The sequence below is a fragment of the Myotis daubentonii genome, chromosome X (genome assembly GCF_963259705.1).
Source record: "Myotis daubentonii chromosome X, mMyoDau2.1, whole genome shotgun sequence".
NCBI lineage: Eukaryota > Metazoa > Chordata > Mammalia > Chiroptera > Vespertilionidae > Myotis > Myotis daubentonii.
In genome coordinates, this window is record NC_081861.1 from 123706528 (window position 1) to 123721394 (window position 14867).

Consider the following 14867-nt stretch of genomic DNA (forward strand, 5'->3'; position numbering starts at 1 on the left):
TGAGCCTTCCGGTGTGGCTGGAAGCCCGTTACAGCTTTATTTATCTATGTGTATATTGCACAATAAATTAAGGCATCTCAAATGAGAAGTGTGCAAGGTTAACTCCTCCAAACAATTTTTCCTGTATAATGCCATCTAACTGCTACCCCCCGTATCCAGTATTTCTTGCAAATACAATTTTGAAACTACCATGTAGAATTAGCTCTCACCACAGAAAAGAAGGGGGTTTCTTCCATTCGCCTCTTCCAGGTAATTACTACTTCCAGTCCTGGGGACCAGCCTCATGTTTCCCATAAGCAACAGTTTTAAACACTTCTGACCCTCGCGTCTGGCCACGATCGTCCTTTTCATTTTAGTGGCTGATTTTTAAAGCAGACGAACTGCCAACCATTGTTTTCCAGGCAGCCCAGGAGAAGAAATCCAACAATTACAAACCCCGAAGACAAGAGGAGCCAAGAGTTGTGAATAACCAAGTACAAACGTGAAGAAAAGCATCGCTGATATGAAATGACTTTTGATTAGTGGGTAAAAGAAAGGGAACAAAGTGAGGTGAAAAGAAATTGAAGTGTCATTTTGCTTTGAGGGTACATATGAAATTGACATTTCATACATAATCTTATATAGCCCAATTCTTAAAAGTCTACCTAACTCAACCAATGAATTCAATTCTTCCCAAATATTAGAGGCAACAATGTTTGTTTTCTAAAATAACATATAGGATAACACACATCTTAATCCCGTATTCTGATTAGGCACTATGGAAACGCCAACATCTGTGTCTCCCTGTGGGTATGTTAGTTAGTAAACTTTTCTGAGATTTAAGAAAAATTAATCTTGAGGGAATGGCCAGCATGGATTGTAGATTTTGAAGTTGAGTATTGTGATAAAGATCATTTTGGCGCTGCTGGGTGTAAAGTTAGCTGGGTCAGGCCCCTCTCCCAGAAGTCACTTGAAAGATTGATTAGAAAGTACCCAAAATAAACAAAATAAAATCACAAAGCTAGTGTTTTCACACAAGTTTCCCAAAGAAACACATTCTATTCCATTAATAGAATTAGATTTAATTCCAGGGGACATTAAGTCAGAACCAGAAATTCTATGTTAACCTCCCCTTTTACAATGGGTGATTAAAATTAGAATACACCCCAGCAGAAAGTCCAACTTTTTTTTTTTTTTAAAGGAGAACAGCTGCAAAAGGGGGAGGAGGGGGATGGAGAGTTGAAAACCCCGTTGAGTTCTCAGAAATGATTTGTGCGTTTTGTGTATCTTTTTATTTCATAGACTCTTTTTTGGACTTATTTCCAGCCCACTCTTTGCGTGTGCGGAGCCGACTCTGAAGTCACGCAGCCACCCCGCAGCCGGGTCTTGTGGATTTCCGATGCGGGGCCGGCCGGGGAGGGAAAAGTGTCGGCGTCTTGCTCCCGGCAACTAGCGCAGGGACTCCCGCGAGGGTCCGCGGCAGGAGGCTGCGGGGACACCAACGCGTCTTTCCGCCTCTCCGCTGTGCTGAGACCCGCGCGGCGGGCGGGAGTGGGCTCTCCGGGGCCGGGAGGGAAGGAGGAGGGAATCAGCGCGCAGAAGGTTAGTTTAAAGCTGAACGGGACGATACAAAAACACCAAACTATCGGTGTGGATGGAAAAGGAAGAATGCAGGAAAGGCAGAAGATTCTAGGTGCCTTGGAACAGCAGAGCGGGCTGAAGAGAAAAGCAAATGTCCGTGGGCGCCGTAGACGGGGTCAGTGGGGGTGGAGGGGGGGGAGATGGGGACATCTGTAATACTTTCAACAATAAAGATAAATTTTGAAAAAAAAAGAAAAATGTCGAAGATAGTTGAGGTTCTCCTCTGTCCCCCATCGCCATCATCCAAGTATGGGGAAAAAACCTGGTGAGAATCAAACTAAAAGCCAGAGGGAGACAGAGACGAAAAGGGACAGGGAGAGGCATCCTTTTCCGCTTGCCTTTAACAGCAGGAGTAAGATCAGCATTAGAATTTACACTGTCAATGCGCCTGTTTCCAACGCTTCATCACCCTCAAGCAGTGGCTTGAATGCTCCTGCCAAGCCAGTCCGCACTGTCTGCCATCCACCCACCAGCATCCAAGAGTTATGCAGATGTTTATGGCTGAAAAAAAATCCCAGTTATGCATCCTTGTATTTTAAAATACCGTCTGAAAGTGATTCAAGTATAATCCTTTGTAAACCGCTTTTCTCTTTGACACATTGGAGGGGTTGAGAGAGGAAAACCCGGCATGGATTCCGCCTCCCCGGCCCCGCTCCCAACCCAAATCCTCGGCCCCCTGGCCCCCTGCCAGCATCGGGATCCCTGGCTGCCCCCTGGGTCCTGCACCCAGGCCAGGAGAATGCCCGTGCCAGCCCCTCGCCCGGGCTCGGCCCAACTTCAATCCGAGTTGGATCTTAGTTCTCAGCGCTGGACGCGCAGGAAGCTGCTTGGGGAAGAAACACACTCTCCCCAAGCTGACTCTCTCACCTTTGCCTCTGGGAGCCAGGCCAAGGGAAGTCAGGAATGTTAGGCGCTTAGATTTGGTTGAAGCGAGCCCGGGTCCCTCCCGTGCCAGAGGCTCGGTCCCCTGCAGGCTCTGCTCTGGCGCGCTGTGAGAGCGTCCAGCCTCAAGACATCCGCCTAACTAACAAGGCGAACTTGTGGGGGGTGGGGGAGGGAGAAGGGAACCGAGTCCGAGGAGAGGAGGGGGACTCCCAAACCTGTCCCCAGCCGCCCCTCCTCGCAGCTGACACTCTCCCGTCCCTTTCCGTCCTGTAGGTAAGGCCTCGCGCCTTTGGCAGAGCTTTGTCTTCAAGGGGACTTTTTTCAGAGTTAAAGATGGAGATGAGAGAGGTTCGAGGATGCTACCGAGAAGAGAGCAACTGCCGGGTTCTGGGTGAAGACACAAGAGAAAACCGAACGCCTCAACCGCAGATGTTTGCTTGCGGCCGTCACCCGGGCACATCGGAGGCCCGTCCGACCTAAAGAGGATGGCGACAGAGCGCCACTGAGGTCAAGTCACTGTCCTGGCAGCGCAGCATGGCTTTGAAAAGTGCCAAGTCGGTCTGAACGCGAGCCTCAAGGGCTCGCTTCCAGGGAGCGAGGGCCTCTGGTGGGTGGAAGGGGCTCACGTCGACTAAGTAGCACCCACAGGTAGAGCTTCGGGCCAGCCCTAAAGGGTTAAAGGAGAAGCTGCAAGAAGAGGATGGAGAACTGAGAAAGTTGTTCATTAAAAACAAAAACAAAAAAAGATAAAGAAAATTGACTAGGGTAGTGCCCACTGCTCCTCCCCCCCACGCCCCCACCCCCGCCGGCCTTTCCGTAATCCAGTCCGGACTTTGCGCTCAGCCCACAGACGGGCCGCAGCCAGGCCTCTGGCGAGAGCCAATCAGAGGGCGCCTCTGAGCACGTGGAGGAGAGAGACTCCAGAGCTCCGCTCCCCGGGCTCACTACACTTGTTACTGCTTGTCCTGAGCAAGGAGAGGGCGAGCTCTGGCCACCGGCAGGGCAGGAGCCGGCAGCCAACAACTAAGGGAGGCAAAGAGACACAGAGATCGCAATAATATCCATTATAACCCCCATCTACCCCTAGCCCCCAACACACACCCATCCATCCCACCCGCCTGGAGAGGCAGAGAGCGGCCCGCTTTCTGCGCCCAAGGAAAAAGCCCCAGCCATGAGCAATCAGTACCAGGAGGAGGGCTGCTCTGAGAGGCCCGAGTGCAAAAGTAAATCTCCAACTTTGCTCTCCTCCTACTGCATCGAAAGCATCCTGGGCCGGAGGAGCCCGTGCAAAATGCGGCTGCTGGGAGCAGCGCAGAGCTTGCCCGCCCCGCTGGCTAGCCGCGCCGACCAGGAAAAGGCCTTGCAAGGTAAGGCTGCGCCCGCCAGGCACCTGCAAAGGACTGTGGGCACTGGTTTGGATGTTCGATGATCGGGGTCAGGGCCCTGGGGTGGTCAAGATGGAGACGGAGGAAAGAGAGGGAACAACTTTGAGGCCTGGTGTCTCAAAGCTTCACCAGGGGCTGTCTCTCCTTCCCTCTCTGCTTCCAGAAAAAGCAGAGGCCAAGCTTCTCTTTGGGGGCCCTTAGGTTCTTGGTGTTGGTTCTTAGGTCGTTTAATTGCCCCCTTTGGTGGCCTTGGGGGTGCTCTGAAGAGGCGCACAGGTCAGAAACCGCAGGTGCTGGGTGGACCCTTGTAACAACTTGATGAAGAACCCCAAGATCTGAGAGTGGGGGGTGTCCAGGCAGAGTGAGCCTTGGCCTTTCCTCTTTGGGAGATTTCTTTAAAGGTGGTACTTGGCTTTTATTTTTTTTAAGCATTGTATGTTACTTGTCTCTTTAAACCCAATCTTTGCAAAAACATCTCCCAGGGATTCCCCAAATGCTACTTACTGTTTTTGAAATGTATGAAATGTGCAGCTTCTGGATGCTATTTTCTCTCTGCTATGTTATTTTTAAAAATAGAGTTGAGATGTTTAAAAGGTTTTGTTTTTTTCTAAATTTAAAAATTCCGTAACAACTGTTTTGCTCCGACTCTGTTACACTCAAGTTTCGCCTTGAGCTGGCTGCAGAGGTGTCGCAGAGAAAGCATTGTTGATTTCTCTTAAAGCCCGAAAACCAGCCGTCCAGCCACATGGAAGACTGGAGCCGGTGGTGGGGCGGAGAAGGGGCCATTTAAAATAAGACTGACTTTTTCCTTTTCTTTTTTTAGCCTGCTGTGGCACCTGTGCCAGGCACTTCCTCGAAGGGAAGGGGCAGCCTTGCCTGTTGCACCCCCCCTCCACCCCCACTCGAGCCCTTCTGAGCCTATTTTCACCAGGACAATTTTTCTTGGCCTTTCTGGGCAAGGAGTTCCCGCCCTACTCGGGCTGCTGGCTGCTGACTTCTGGGGTGTGCCCGCTTCCCCCAGGGGTCCCCCTCAGGCCAGCACCCCTCTGGACATCCAAGGCCCCCAGAGCAGAGCAGCAGACATTTGTCCTGCGCCAAGTTTTCAGGGAGACAATCATTTTTTTTAAGTTGTTGAATGTTTTCAGATTCTCCCTGCCCTGAAATGGGAAAAGTGAGAAAGAGGACAAGGGAAAGAAAAAAGAAATGAAGAAGGAGAGAGCTAGGTGTGTGGGGGGAGGGGGCGGGGGGACGCACAAAAAGAGAAAGGAAGGAATGGGGAGAAGATTAAGATAAGGAAAGAAAGAGAGCAACTGTGAGAGAAAGAGGAGAGATAAATGGAAGGAAGGAAATAAAAGGAAGAGCAGGAGAAGGGAAGGAAAGAAGGGAGGGATGGAGGAGAGAGAAGGGAAAAAGAGAAAGATGTAAAGGAAAAGGAAAAGCGAGAAAAGTGGGGAAGGAGGAGAAGGGGTAGAAGTCTGGTTACACGAGGGGGCAGGCAGAGGGGGAGTACGCCTGGGCCCAGGGAGCAGGGGCGGGCCGGCCCCGGCAGCGGCTGTGTCCCAGACGCCGGCCCGGCCGGCCGGTTGACCGTTTTCCCTTGCCCACAGGCTCCCCCAAGGGCAGCAGCGCCCCGTTTGAGGCTGAGCTGCACCTGCCGCCCAAGCTGCGGCGCCTGTATGGCCCGGGCGGGGGCCGCCTCCTCCAGGGCGCCGCGGCGGCGGCGGCGGCGGCAGCGGCGGCCACCGGGGGTCCGCGGGGGGAGGCCCCGCCGCCACCGCCACCAACCGCGCGTCCGGACGGCGCGGGGGCCGCCGTGGCCGCCGCCGCTGTCGCCGCCGCGGCCTGGGACACGCTCAAGATCAGCCAGGCGCCGCAGGTGAGCATCAGCCGCAGCAAGTCGTATCGTGAGAACGGGGCGCCCTTCGTGCCGCCACCGCCCGCGCTGGACGAGCTGGGCGGCCCGGGGGGCGCCGCGCACCCGGACGAGCGCCTCGGCGTAGCCGGCGGCCCCGGCGGTAACTCCGCGGCGGGCGGTGGCGCGGGCGCCGAGGAGGACGAGGAGGAGCTGCTGGAGGACGAAGAGGACGAGGACGAGGAAGAGGAGCTGCTGGAGGACGACGAGGAGGAGCTGCTGGAGGACGATGCCCGCGCGCTGCTCAAGGAGCCCCGACGCTGCGCCGTGGCCGCCACCGGCGCGGTGGCCGCCGCCGCTGCCGCCACTGTGGCCGCCGAGGGCGGGGAGCTGTCACCCAAGGAGGAGCTGCTGCTGCACCCAGAGGACGCCGAGGGCAAGGACGGCGAGGACAGCGTGTGCCTGTCTGCGGGCAGCGACTCCGAGGAGGGGCTGCTGAAGCGCAAGCAGCGGCGCTACCGCACCACGTTCACCAGCTACCAGCTGGAGGAGCTGGAGCGGGCCTTTCAGAAGACGCACTACCCGGACGTCTTCACCAGGTACGCGCGCGGGGAGGGCCGGCGGCCGCGGCTGGAGGGCGCCGGCGGGCTCCGGAGAAGAGAGGCGGGCGGGCAGTCCCCCCCCCAGTCCCCCTCCCCGAGCTCGGGGCAAGACTTCGCTCCTGGACTCGACCCAGGCGCCATCTCAACGCACCCACCCCTGCTCACCGGGAACTCCCCAACTCCTCTCCCCACGCCCTACTCCGCACTTTTAAGTTCAGGCTGGGACGATTTCTTTCCTTCCCAAGGAGGCTCTATCCAGTTTAATTTTTTCCCCCCAAGTCCAAGTTTTAGAGAGAAAGAAAGGCCCTCTCCAAAGGGCGCCGGAACCTGCCACCTTGGAGAGGAGAGTTCCCTGCGCGCAGAACGCGGAGGCCCGGGGCGCAGCGGCCCGGCCGGGTTGCAGGCGAGGCGCAGGAAGCTCGGCCGCTGCGGGTCCCCGAGGCAAAGCAGGGGCTATTTTTGGTCGCTGTGTGGGCGCTAGCTACCCCCCAGCCTGATGCCCCAGGAGCCGGGTGGGTATCAGTTACGCTGTTCGCAGTGAAGCTGGAGCCCGCGCCTGCGGAGGCCTTTAAAAAAAACACCCAAGTTGTGTGGTGTGAGGACTCCTGACATAACCGAAGGAAGTCAGAACGGGGCACGGTTTGCTCTGTGCGCACCGGGGTGTCTGTAGAACGCTCTCCTCTCTACCCCATCACATTAAGCCGGCGTGCGTTTCATGTACACGGGTTTACCGGGTGGGCAATACTTGCTGGAGGCCTGGCCAGCCTTAGATGGAACAGCTGGGGCAATTTTTCTGTTTGATGGGTGGCCAACCCAACCCGGGTGTTGCGCATGGCTCCGCACCCCTCCTAGCCCACCCGAGTGTGCGTGTGCGTGTGCCTATGTGTGCGCGTGTGTGTGTGTGTGCGTGCGTGTGTGTGTGTGTGTGTGTGTGTTTTGGAAAAAAGCCTGTGAGATTACTTGGGCTCCTGGCCCCCATTTCTTCATCTGACCTGGGGTGCCAGCCCAGCTGGGGACCTTCCTCTCCCCCCTAAGGCCAAGGTATCCGGCTCAGGCGAGGAGCGAGGAGCCAGGGCGAGGGCAAACTTCTCCAGCGGGGAGGGAGGAAGAGAGGTGCCTGCCTGCCTCGGGGCTCCTTAAGCTAGGGCAGCTCTTTCGCAGGAGACGTGTGCGGCTTTTCAATGTGCATTTTGGAAGTGGAAAGCTGTCCGCCCCTTTGAAGCGAGGGAGAAATTGCTGCTTAGGCCAACTCTGAAGTGCAGTTGCTCTGGCAATTAATTGCCAAACGCTCTCCTAACCCAAAACGGGTTGGGGGGGGGATGGGTTGGATGCTGGGCAAAGGTATGAGATTTGGTCATCTCTTGAGCTAAACTTGGTCCTGCCCTATGTCATCCAGGCCTTCACTGTCATTAAATATATATACCAGTGTGTGCTGCCAAATAGCTAAGGAGCGGACGGCTTTTTGCATTTATCACACGTGGATTTCACAAGAAGAAAATGATGTGGTGTCAGTTGGCATCCGGGTCTGCCCTCCTTTAGCTTCTCCAAGGGGAACCAGAGCCGGAGATGGGGGGCAGCTCCTCACCACCACCCCACTTCTACCTCTTTTGGATCCAGCGGTTAGTTAGAGCTTTTGGGTTCCTGCTGGGCACCAGCCAGGAGTGTGATTTGAATTTGCTGGTGCTCCCCGAAGCAGGGGGCGGCCAGAAGCGCTCAGGGAACCGGCTTTCTCCGGGTCCTGAAGTTTCGGGTGTGGACTGGGGGCCTGCCAGTGCAGCCCGGGTCTCTGCTGGGGCAGCCCCCGCTCTTTCGTATTAGCTATCGGGGAGCCAATTATTCTGGGCGCGCTCATATTTTCGGTAAACAGGTCTTAAGCCTTTTTACAGCATCTTAATGGTTTCCTATTTGCCTTAATTGTCGCAGTAATAACTGCAATGACGGGGTAGGGTTTCAGTTAAATTGACTTCCCCTGAGATGGGCAGGGTTTGCAGTGGGCAGTGGAGTCAGGAGGTGCGCAGAATTTTGTTTAATCGAAAAATTATCCCACTGAACTCTTAATAAGCTTAACATATCTCCAGAGGGTAATGGGGAAGTATGACCTATGGGGGGGAGGGAGGGAGGGAGGAAGGGGGGGAAAGATGGAGGGAAAGGCATAGAGGTGGAGAAAGAGAGAGAGAGAGAGGCCAAAAATTTTTTTTTAAGAGGGCATAAACATTTTTAAAAATTGAGTGCCAACTTCAACCATTTGCTATTAGGAGAAAACAGGATATAAGTACCGAGTGTGTGTGTGTGTGTGTGTGTGTGTGTGTGTGTGTGTGTGTGTGTGTGTGTGTTGTCTAACTCTGTCTTAAGAGACAGTGAGAGAGAATCTGAGTGCCCAGTTCTCTAGACTTACAGACTCAGGAAGCCACCCTTGTCACTCTTGAATGTAATATGATATAATATATGATATAATATATAATATGCTACGTCTGGCAATGCTGTTGCATTTTTAATGTTTTCAATCAAACAGTAGGCACTCCGGTGCTGAAGGGATGGTGATGCCCATGTGTTTGGGGGTGAGGGCAAGCAGCCAGGGGAGGCCTGCCAGCGGGGGAAGGAGACTGAGAGCGGGTGCTGGAGTTTGCAGTGACCTCCTGTCTGTGTTGCTTTCTTACAGGGAGGAACTGGCCATGAGGCTGGACTTGACTGAGGCCCGAGTCCAGGTGAGCTGCTCCCAAGACAGGGAGGAAGTGGGAGGGGATGGGAAGGAGACAGATGGAGGGATTGGGGGGAGTAGAGACCCCCTTTATTAAAGGAAGACAAGCGGAATCAGAAAAAGAGACCTAAACATTCGTTCGCACACCAAAAGATATTAGAATATGAAGGCCTGGGAGGGTGAAGGGGAAGGTTTCTGGGTTTGGGAGCCTTGAAGAAGAAAAGGGGTTTCAGGGTCACTGAGACTGAAGTTCAGGAGCCCCTGCAGGAACCAATCCTTGGACTGCCTTCTCCTGATTGAAATAATGGGATGGAGCATGGATTTGGTTGTTAGACAAATCCGCTCAGCTCCAAGCAGGTATTTGGCTGCGATTAAGTCTCCGGATTGGGCTTCATAAAAGCCCACTTAGTGCTAGAACAAACAGGGCCATTTGACGGCAAAATGCTGTTTGATTTCCCCTCTGCCCACACAAGGAGCTGGCTAATGCTATTTGATTTCCCATTTTTTATAGCAATGAGCCCACATTGATCTAATAGGCAGTGAGTGCAATGCTATTAAAGGTGTTTGCAGCCCCATACCAGAGTGCATTTCCGAACCCAGGCCTCATAACCAAAGAGACGATCAACACTGCGCAGCCCGGTGGCCAACAGAAAACAGATGTCCCTGAGCTCGGAGCTGAGTGAATCACTTTACAGTCAAAATCGAGCGCTGATAAAGCACAATAAATTCCATATGGCTCATTTAATACACAACAGCTTCTTGCATTAGAGGGCTAATGATGAGGCCTGCCCCCCTCCTTTCTGTTGACACATTTCTCCATTGTCAAACAGAGATGTGACAGCAACTCCGCATTTTCAGCTCAGGGGAACGAGTCGTGGGAAAGTTAAATAACTTTTAAAAAGAAAGAGACTGCCCCCCTCCCCTTCTCCTCTGTCCCTATTCACTGGAGAAGATGTAATTAAGTGAATATGAATTATTAGAGTCCTTTCGTTTACCTTTGGGGGGCCTCAGAGGTATTAATTCAATAATGAGGAATTGCAGGGGGACATCTTGATAATTGCAGCTGAGCCGGGAGAGACGATCCGATCCGTCTGTAAAAGGTTTCCACGTCCTTTGAGGGCATTCTATCCCACTGCCCCCCTCCCTGACTCCTTTCACTGCCCTGGGGAGTGGCGGATATTCTCGTCTAGACAGATTTGGATACACAAAAGCTGCCCACCCAGCTTGGTCCCATCTAGTCTTACCTTTTCAAGCCTCTGAATTTCCCCACTAGTCTGTTTCTGCAATTGACAAATAGGTTATGTGAAGGCGGTGGAATGTTATGGATGGGTCCCTTTTCAGCAGAATTTTTAAGTAATCAACTGATTTGGATTCGGGATGTTTCTTGCCCCGGGTGGCTGGCTGTCTAGAAGCCAAGCCAAGCTTAGATACTCGTGCTAGTAACCACAGCCCCCAGTGTGTATCTGTGAAAGACAAGGATGTCTTTGAAACATTTGTACAACGTATCCCTCTGGGATCATTTACATTATATTTTAATATAACTCTGTATAGCCTGGGGCTCATTCTTAATCTTTAGACTTGTGTGCAGGCATCAACCCAGCCCTAAAAATATGAATGCCTTCGGGGGAGAAGGCACATATCTCAGCTGTGGGTGTGATGAGCAGGTCACATAAAAATAATTTCAGGCTCCGGCAGTTATTTTTAGACTGTGGTAGCTGCCACACTTCAGGTAACGGTCTCTACTAACACTGCTTTCTATTAACAATTAGGAACACACCTTGTGCTGCAAACCTCCCCCAAGCCTAGAACTACCTTATTTAAATAAACTATTTAAACCACATCCCCCCTCCCCTCAGAAATAAAGGACCCGTTCACTCCGAAGATGTGGAAAAAAAGTAGAAAGTCGACAGGTACCCTGCACTCTGATTTCTGGGTGACCAGGTACTGCTGTGTCCCTGGCCTAACCAGTCAGCGTCTGCCTGGGCAGAACCAGGCCCTGGCACAGCCCCTGCAGGTGGCAGACTGCGTGCCCCGTGTTCCATTTCATGGGAAACAGACCCCAAAATGTATGCTTGTTCCGGAATTACTGTGGGCATTTCTTTCCTTCCAGCCCTTTCCAAACCCCAGAGCCCAACCTAATACTCTAGGTCAGCGGTTCTCAACCTGTGGGTCGCGACCCCTTTGGCGGTTGAACGACCCTTTCACAGGGGTCGCCTAAGACCATCCTGCATATCAGCTATTTACATTACGATTACGATTCATAACAGTAGCAACATTACAGTTATGAAGTAGCAACGAAAATAATTTTATGGTTGGGTCACAACATGAGGAACGGTATTTAAAGGGCCAGAAGGTTGCGAACCACTGCTCTAGGTGTTCAATGGACATGTTTGGATAGAATAAATGAACCACCTCCCCATTCCCTTTTCAATAGAGAGCGGGGATTTTGCCAGCTGCTGGGTAAGCCTAAAGTAGGTGAAAATAGCTGATGTGCAGCAAAAAAAGGTGATATGCCTTCGCCACTCTGGATGTGAGCTTTCACCTGTCTCCTTTCACCCCTTCCTCATGGCAGCCTTATGAGTAGTTTTATGACCCCATTTTACAGATTAGAAAACTGAGGTTAAGAGAGGTTGACGTGACCTGTTTAAAGATGCACAGCAAGCAACTGCGCAGACTTTTAAACCTTGCTTTCCTCACCTCTAAACACACCCAACAACTTTCCTTAAACGTGGAAAGAACTAGGTTCGTTGACATACCCATTGGAAAGGGTTTGCTTGGCCCAGGTTTCCTGCTGGTTTTAAGTTTGGGCTCCTTTTCACCTCCCCGTTGGGCCCCAGAAGTGTCCTTGATCAACCTGAGGCTGGAGAGGGGCGAGGCGGGCTGCGGTGGAAAGGAGGGTGGGGAGCCGCACTGAACCGGACTCTCTGCGCTTGCAGGTCTGGTTCCAGAACCGTCGGGCGAAGTGGCGCAAGCGGGAGAAGGCGGGCGCGCAGACCCATCCTCCGGGGCTGCCCTTCCCCGGGCCGCTGTCGGCCACCCACCCGCTCAGCCCCTACCTAGACGCCAGCCCCTTCCCTCCGCACCACCCAGCGCTCGACTCGGCCTGGACCGCCGCCGCCGCCGCTGCCGCCGCCGCCTTCCCGAGCCTGCCGCCGCCTCCGGGCTCGGCCAGCCTGCCGCCCAGCGGAGCGCCGCTGGGCCTGAGCACTTTCCTCGGAGCCGCCGTGTTCCGGCACCCAGCCTTCATCAGTCCTGCGTTTGGCAGGTAATACGCCGCCTCGGGGTGTCTGTCTGTCTGTCTCCCCCCCCCCCCCCCCCGACACACACACATACAAACACACACGACCTGGGATCAGGGAGGAGACCCGGAACAAGCAGAGACACTTCTTCTCTCTCTGGCCTAACCGAGAAGATTTAGCCAAAGAAAGCATCTCTAATTTTGCCTCAAACAGTGTGGATCTGGAAGGGAATGACTTTTGAGACTGAGCGGTAAAGAGGACGGTGGCAGTAACAACAACCAGGACCATGTTGAGTGTTCAGTGAAAGCTGTAAAAATACCCTTTCAAGGTGGCAACAGCCCAGGCCATGGTGTGTGTGTGTGTGTGTGTGTGTGTGTGTGTGTGTGTGTGAGAAAGTGTACAGGTGTAGGATGCTGGGCCCGGATGGCTGCAAGTTTTGCAAAAATCTTTCCTCATGCCCTGAAGCCTGGCAGTCAGAGGAACACAGCCCTGGGCTCCACAGGAGACCTGGGGTCACGGGCCCTCTGGGTGCAAAGAATTCTTCCCCCTTCCCCAGACTCTATTCTCCGAGTCACTCAAGTGACCCGCTGTATGTGCAATCCCCAACCCCACGGGGCACAAGACAACGAAATAAAAGAAACAGTTCATCATATGTTGTAACTCCCTCTCTTTAAATGAACATCACATGATGGAATAAAAAGTCTGTATAATCGCACAGACAAAGAAACAATGGAGGTATGTATTAAGTTGGAAAGTGCAGTGAAAATAAAACTGATGCAGCTTCAACGATCTGTCTTTGGGAGAACAAAGAAATAATAGATTTAGCCAACTGTGCAGCCACATAACAAAAATCATCTTAGAGAAATTTTCAAAAACCAATGAAATAAATAGCGAGTGAATTGCAGTGTAGTTAGTGACTCAGTTTACCTAGTGGAACCAGGGCACGTTGCGCCCCCTTCAGGCCACACTTGATTTCTTTATGGGAAAAGATTTAAGCCCTGTGTTCATCGCCCCGCTCCCCACCCTTTTTCTTTCTGACAACAAGCGACTTGTTAAAGCTGGGTACCGGGCTGCGAGGTTCTGAGAGCTAGAAAAGGGGTGCACTGGGCCGGGTATGAGGGGTTGAGAAGCAGGAGGCTCTCCTCCAGCCCTAGTGGGCTTGTATCTAATCCTGGAAATCCCTAGTTGGGCCTACAGGGGCCGGGAGCCAGAGCCCTGGAGAGAAGCAGGGGGCGGGGTGGGTAGGGGTGGCGGTGTCTCCTGGCCAGGGGGCTGGCTGTTTCATGACCTTGCTGAGTTGCTGTGCAAAGCGGGTGGCGGCAGCGCACAGAGCAATCCCGGTGCTGCCTGGAGGTGGTGGCACAGAGTGGGGTTCCAGGCTTGGATGCCTCCTGGCACCGCGTGCGTGGCGGTGGCGGGTCCAGAGGCTCTCTGGGGCAAGGGAAGGCGGCGGGGAAAGGGTGTCGCTGTGCCAGGACGCAGGGCCTCTGGCGGGTCATAGCCTTCTGTCCATGGGCAATCAACAGGCGGGCGCCTCCACCCGGACCTCGCGATCATTGGCCCGGCACTGGCAGCTCAGCCAGGCACGGGAGGGCTGCCCTGTTGGCGGGAAGGTCGGCAAACGGGGCCGGATTTTCCAGGGCCAAAGAAGTCCGGGCAGATAAGGCGCCCTAGACTCTGGGCCCAGAGAGAGTACCAACGCCTGCAGAACAGGTCTTGAGCAGTTTTGATTCCTCCACCCCCCACCGGGCTTCCTTTTTCTCTTTGTCTCTCCTGTTCTCTCTCCTGGCAAATAGTATTGCAGGCAATTGGAGCTGCGGGTCTGGGAATACAACCCCCTTCTTAAGCGAAAGCACAGAATCGGGGTTTGGGGCCGCGGGACCTCTCTCCGATCCCGCTTTGGCCTCTCCAGGAATATCTGGCCCTTTGATCTTTTTTTCCTCCGTCTGCTCCCGGACCCAGTAAAGCCCTCTTGCGGCGCCCAGCTTCCCGCCCGCGCCCTCACCGACTCCCCAGCCCGCGCCGCCCATCCCGGGCCTGCGCCTCCGCGCCCCTGCGGCGGCGCCCCTCTGCTCCCCTGATCGGAGGCGCCGCCCTCGGCTCCCGAGGCGAGGCCGTGACCGCGCTGTTTGCTCTCCCCGCAGGCTCTTTTCCACCATGGCCCCCCTGACCAGCGCGTCGACCGCAGCCGCGCTCCTGAGACAGCCCGCTCCGGCCGTGGAGGGCGCGGTGGCGTCGGGCGCGCTGGCCGATCCGGCCACGGCGGCCGCAGACAGACGCGCCTCTAGCATAGCCGCGCTCAGGCTCAAGGCCAAGGAGCACGCGGCGCAGCTCACGCAGCTCAACATCCTGCCGGGCACCAGCACGGGCAAGGAGGTGTGCTAAAGGCCGCCGCGCCCCCGCGAGCCCAGGGCGCGCCCCCGAAGGTCACCTCACTCAGCACCACTCAAGACCAAATGGAAACAGAGGACCAGCACACTCCCGAGAGGCCACTGAGAGAGCGCAGCCGCTTTCGCAGCCGCCTGGACGCGGGCGAGGCGGCCCTCGGCGCTACCGGACGTGGCACCTCCTGGGCTGGCTGTCCAC

At 54.5% G+C, this 14867-nt stretch overlaps 1 protein-coding gene across 1 annotated transcript; it reads left to right on the plus strand.

Annotated features, from left to right (window-relative positions):
* The first annotated feature begins 3469 nt into the window (after nt 1-3469).
* Nucleotides 3470-14867, plus strand: ARX (aristaless related homeobox). The gene is made up of 5 exons (XM_059679037.1): nt 3470-3872; nt 5498-6341; nt 9004-9049; nt 11979-12307; nt 14426-14867. The coding sequence occupies exons 1-5, from the start codon at nt 3677-3679 to the stop codon at nt 14664-14666; spliced, it is 1656 nt and encodes a 551-aa protein (XP_059535020.1). The 5' UTR covers nt 3470-3676; the 3' UTR covers nt 14667-14867.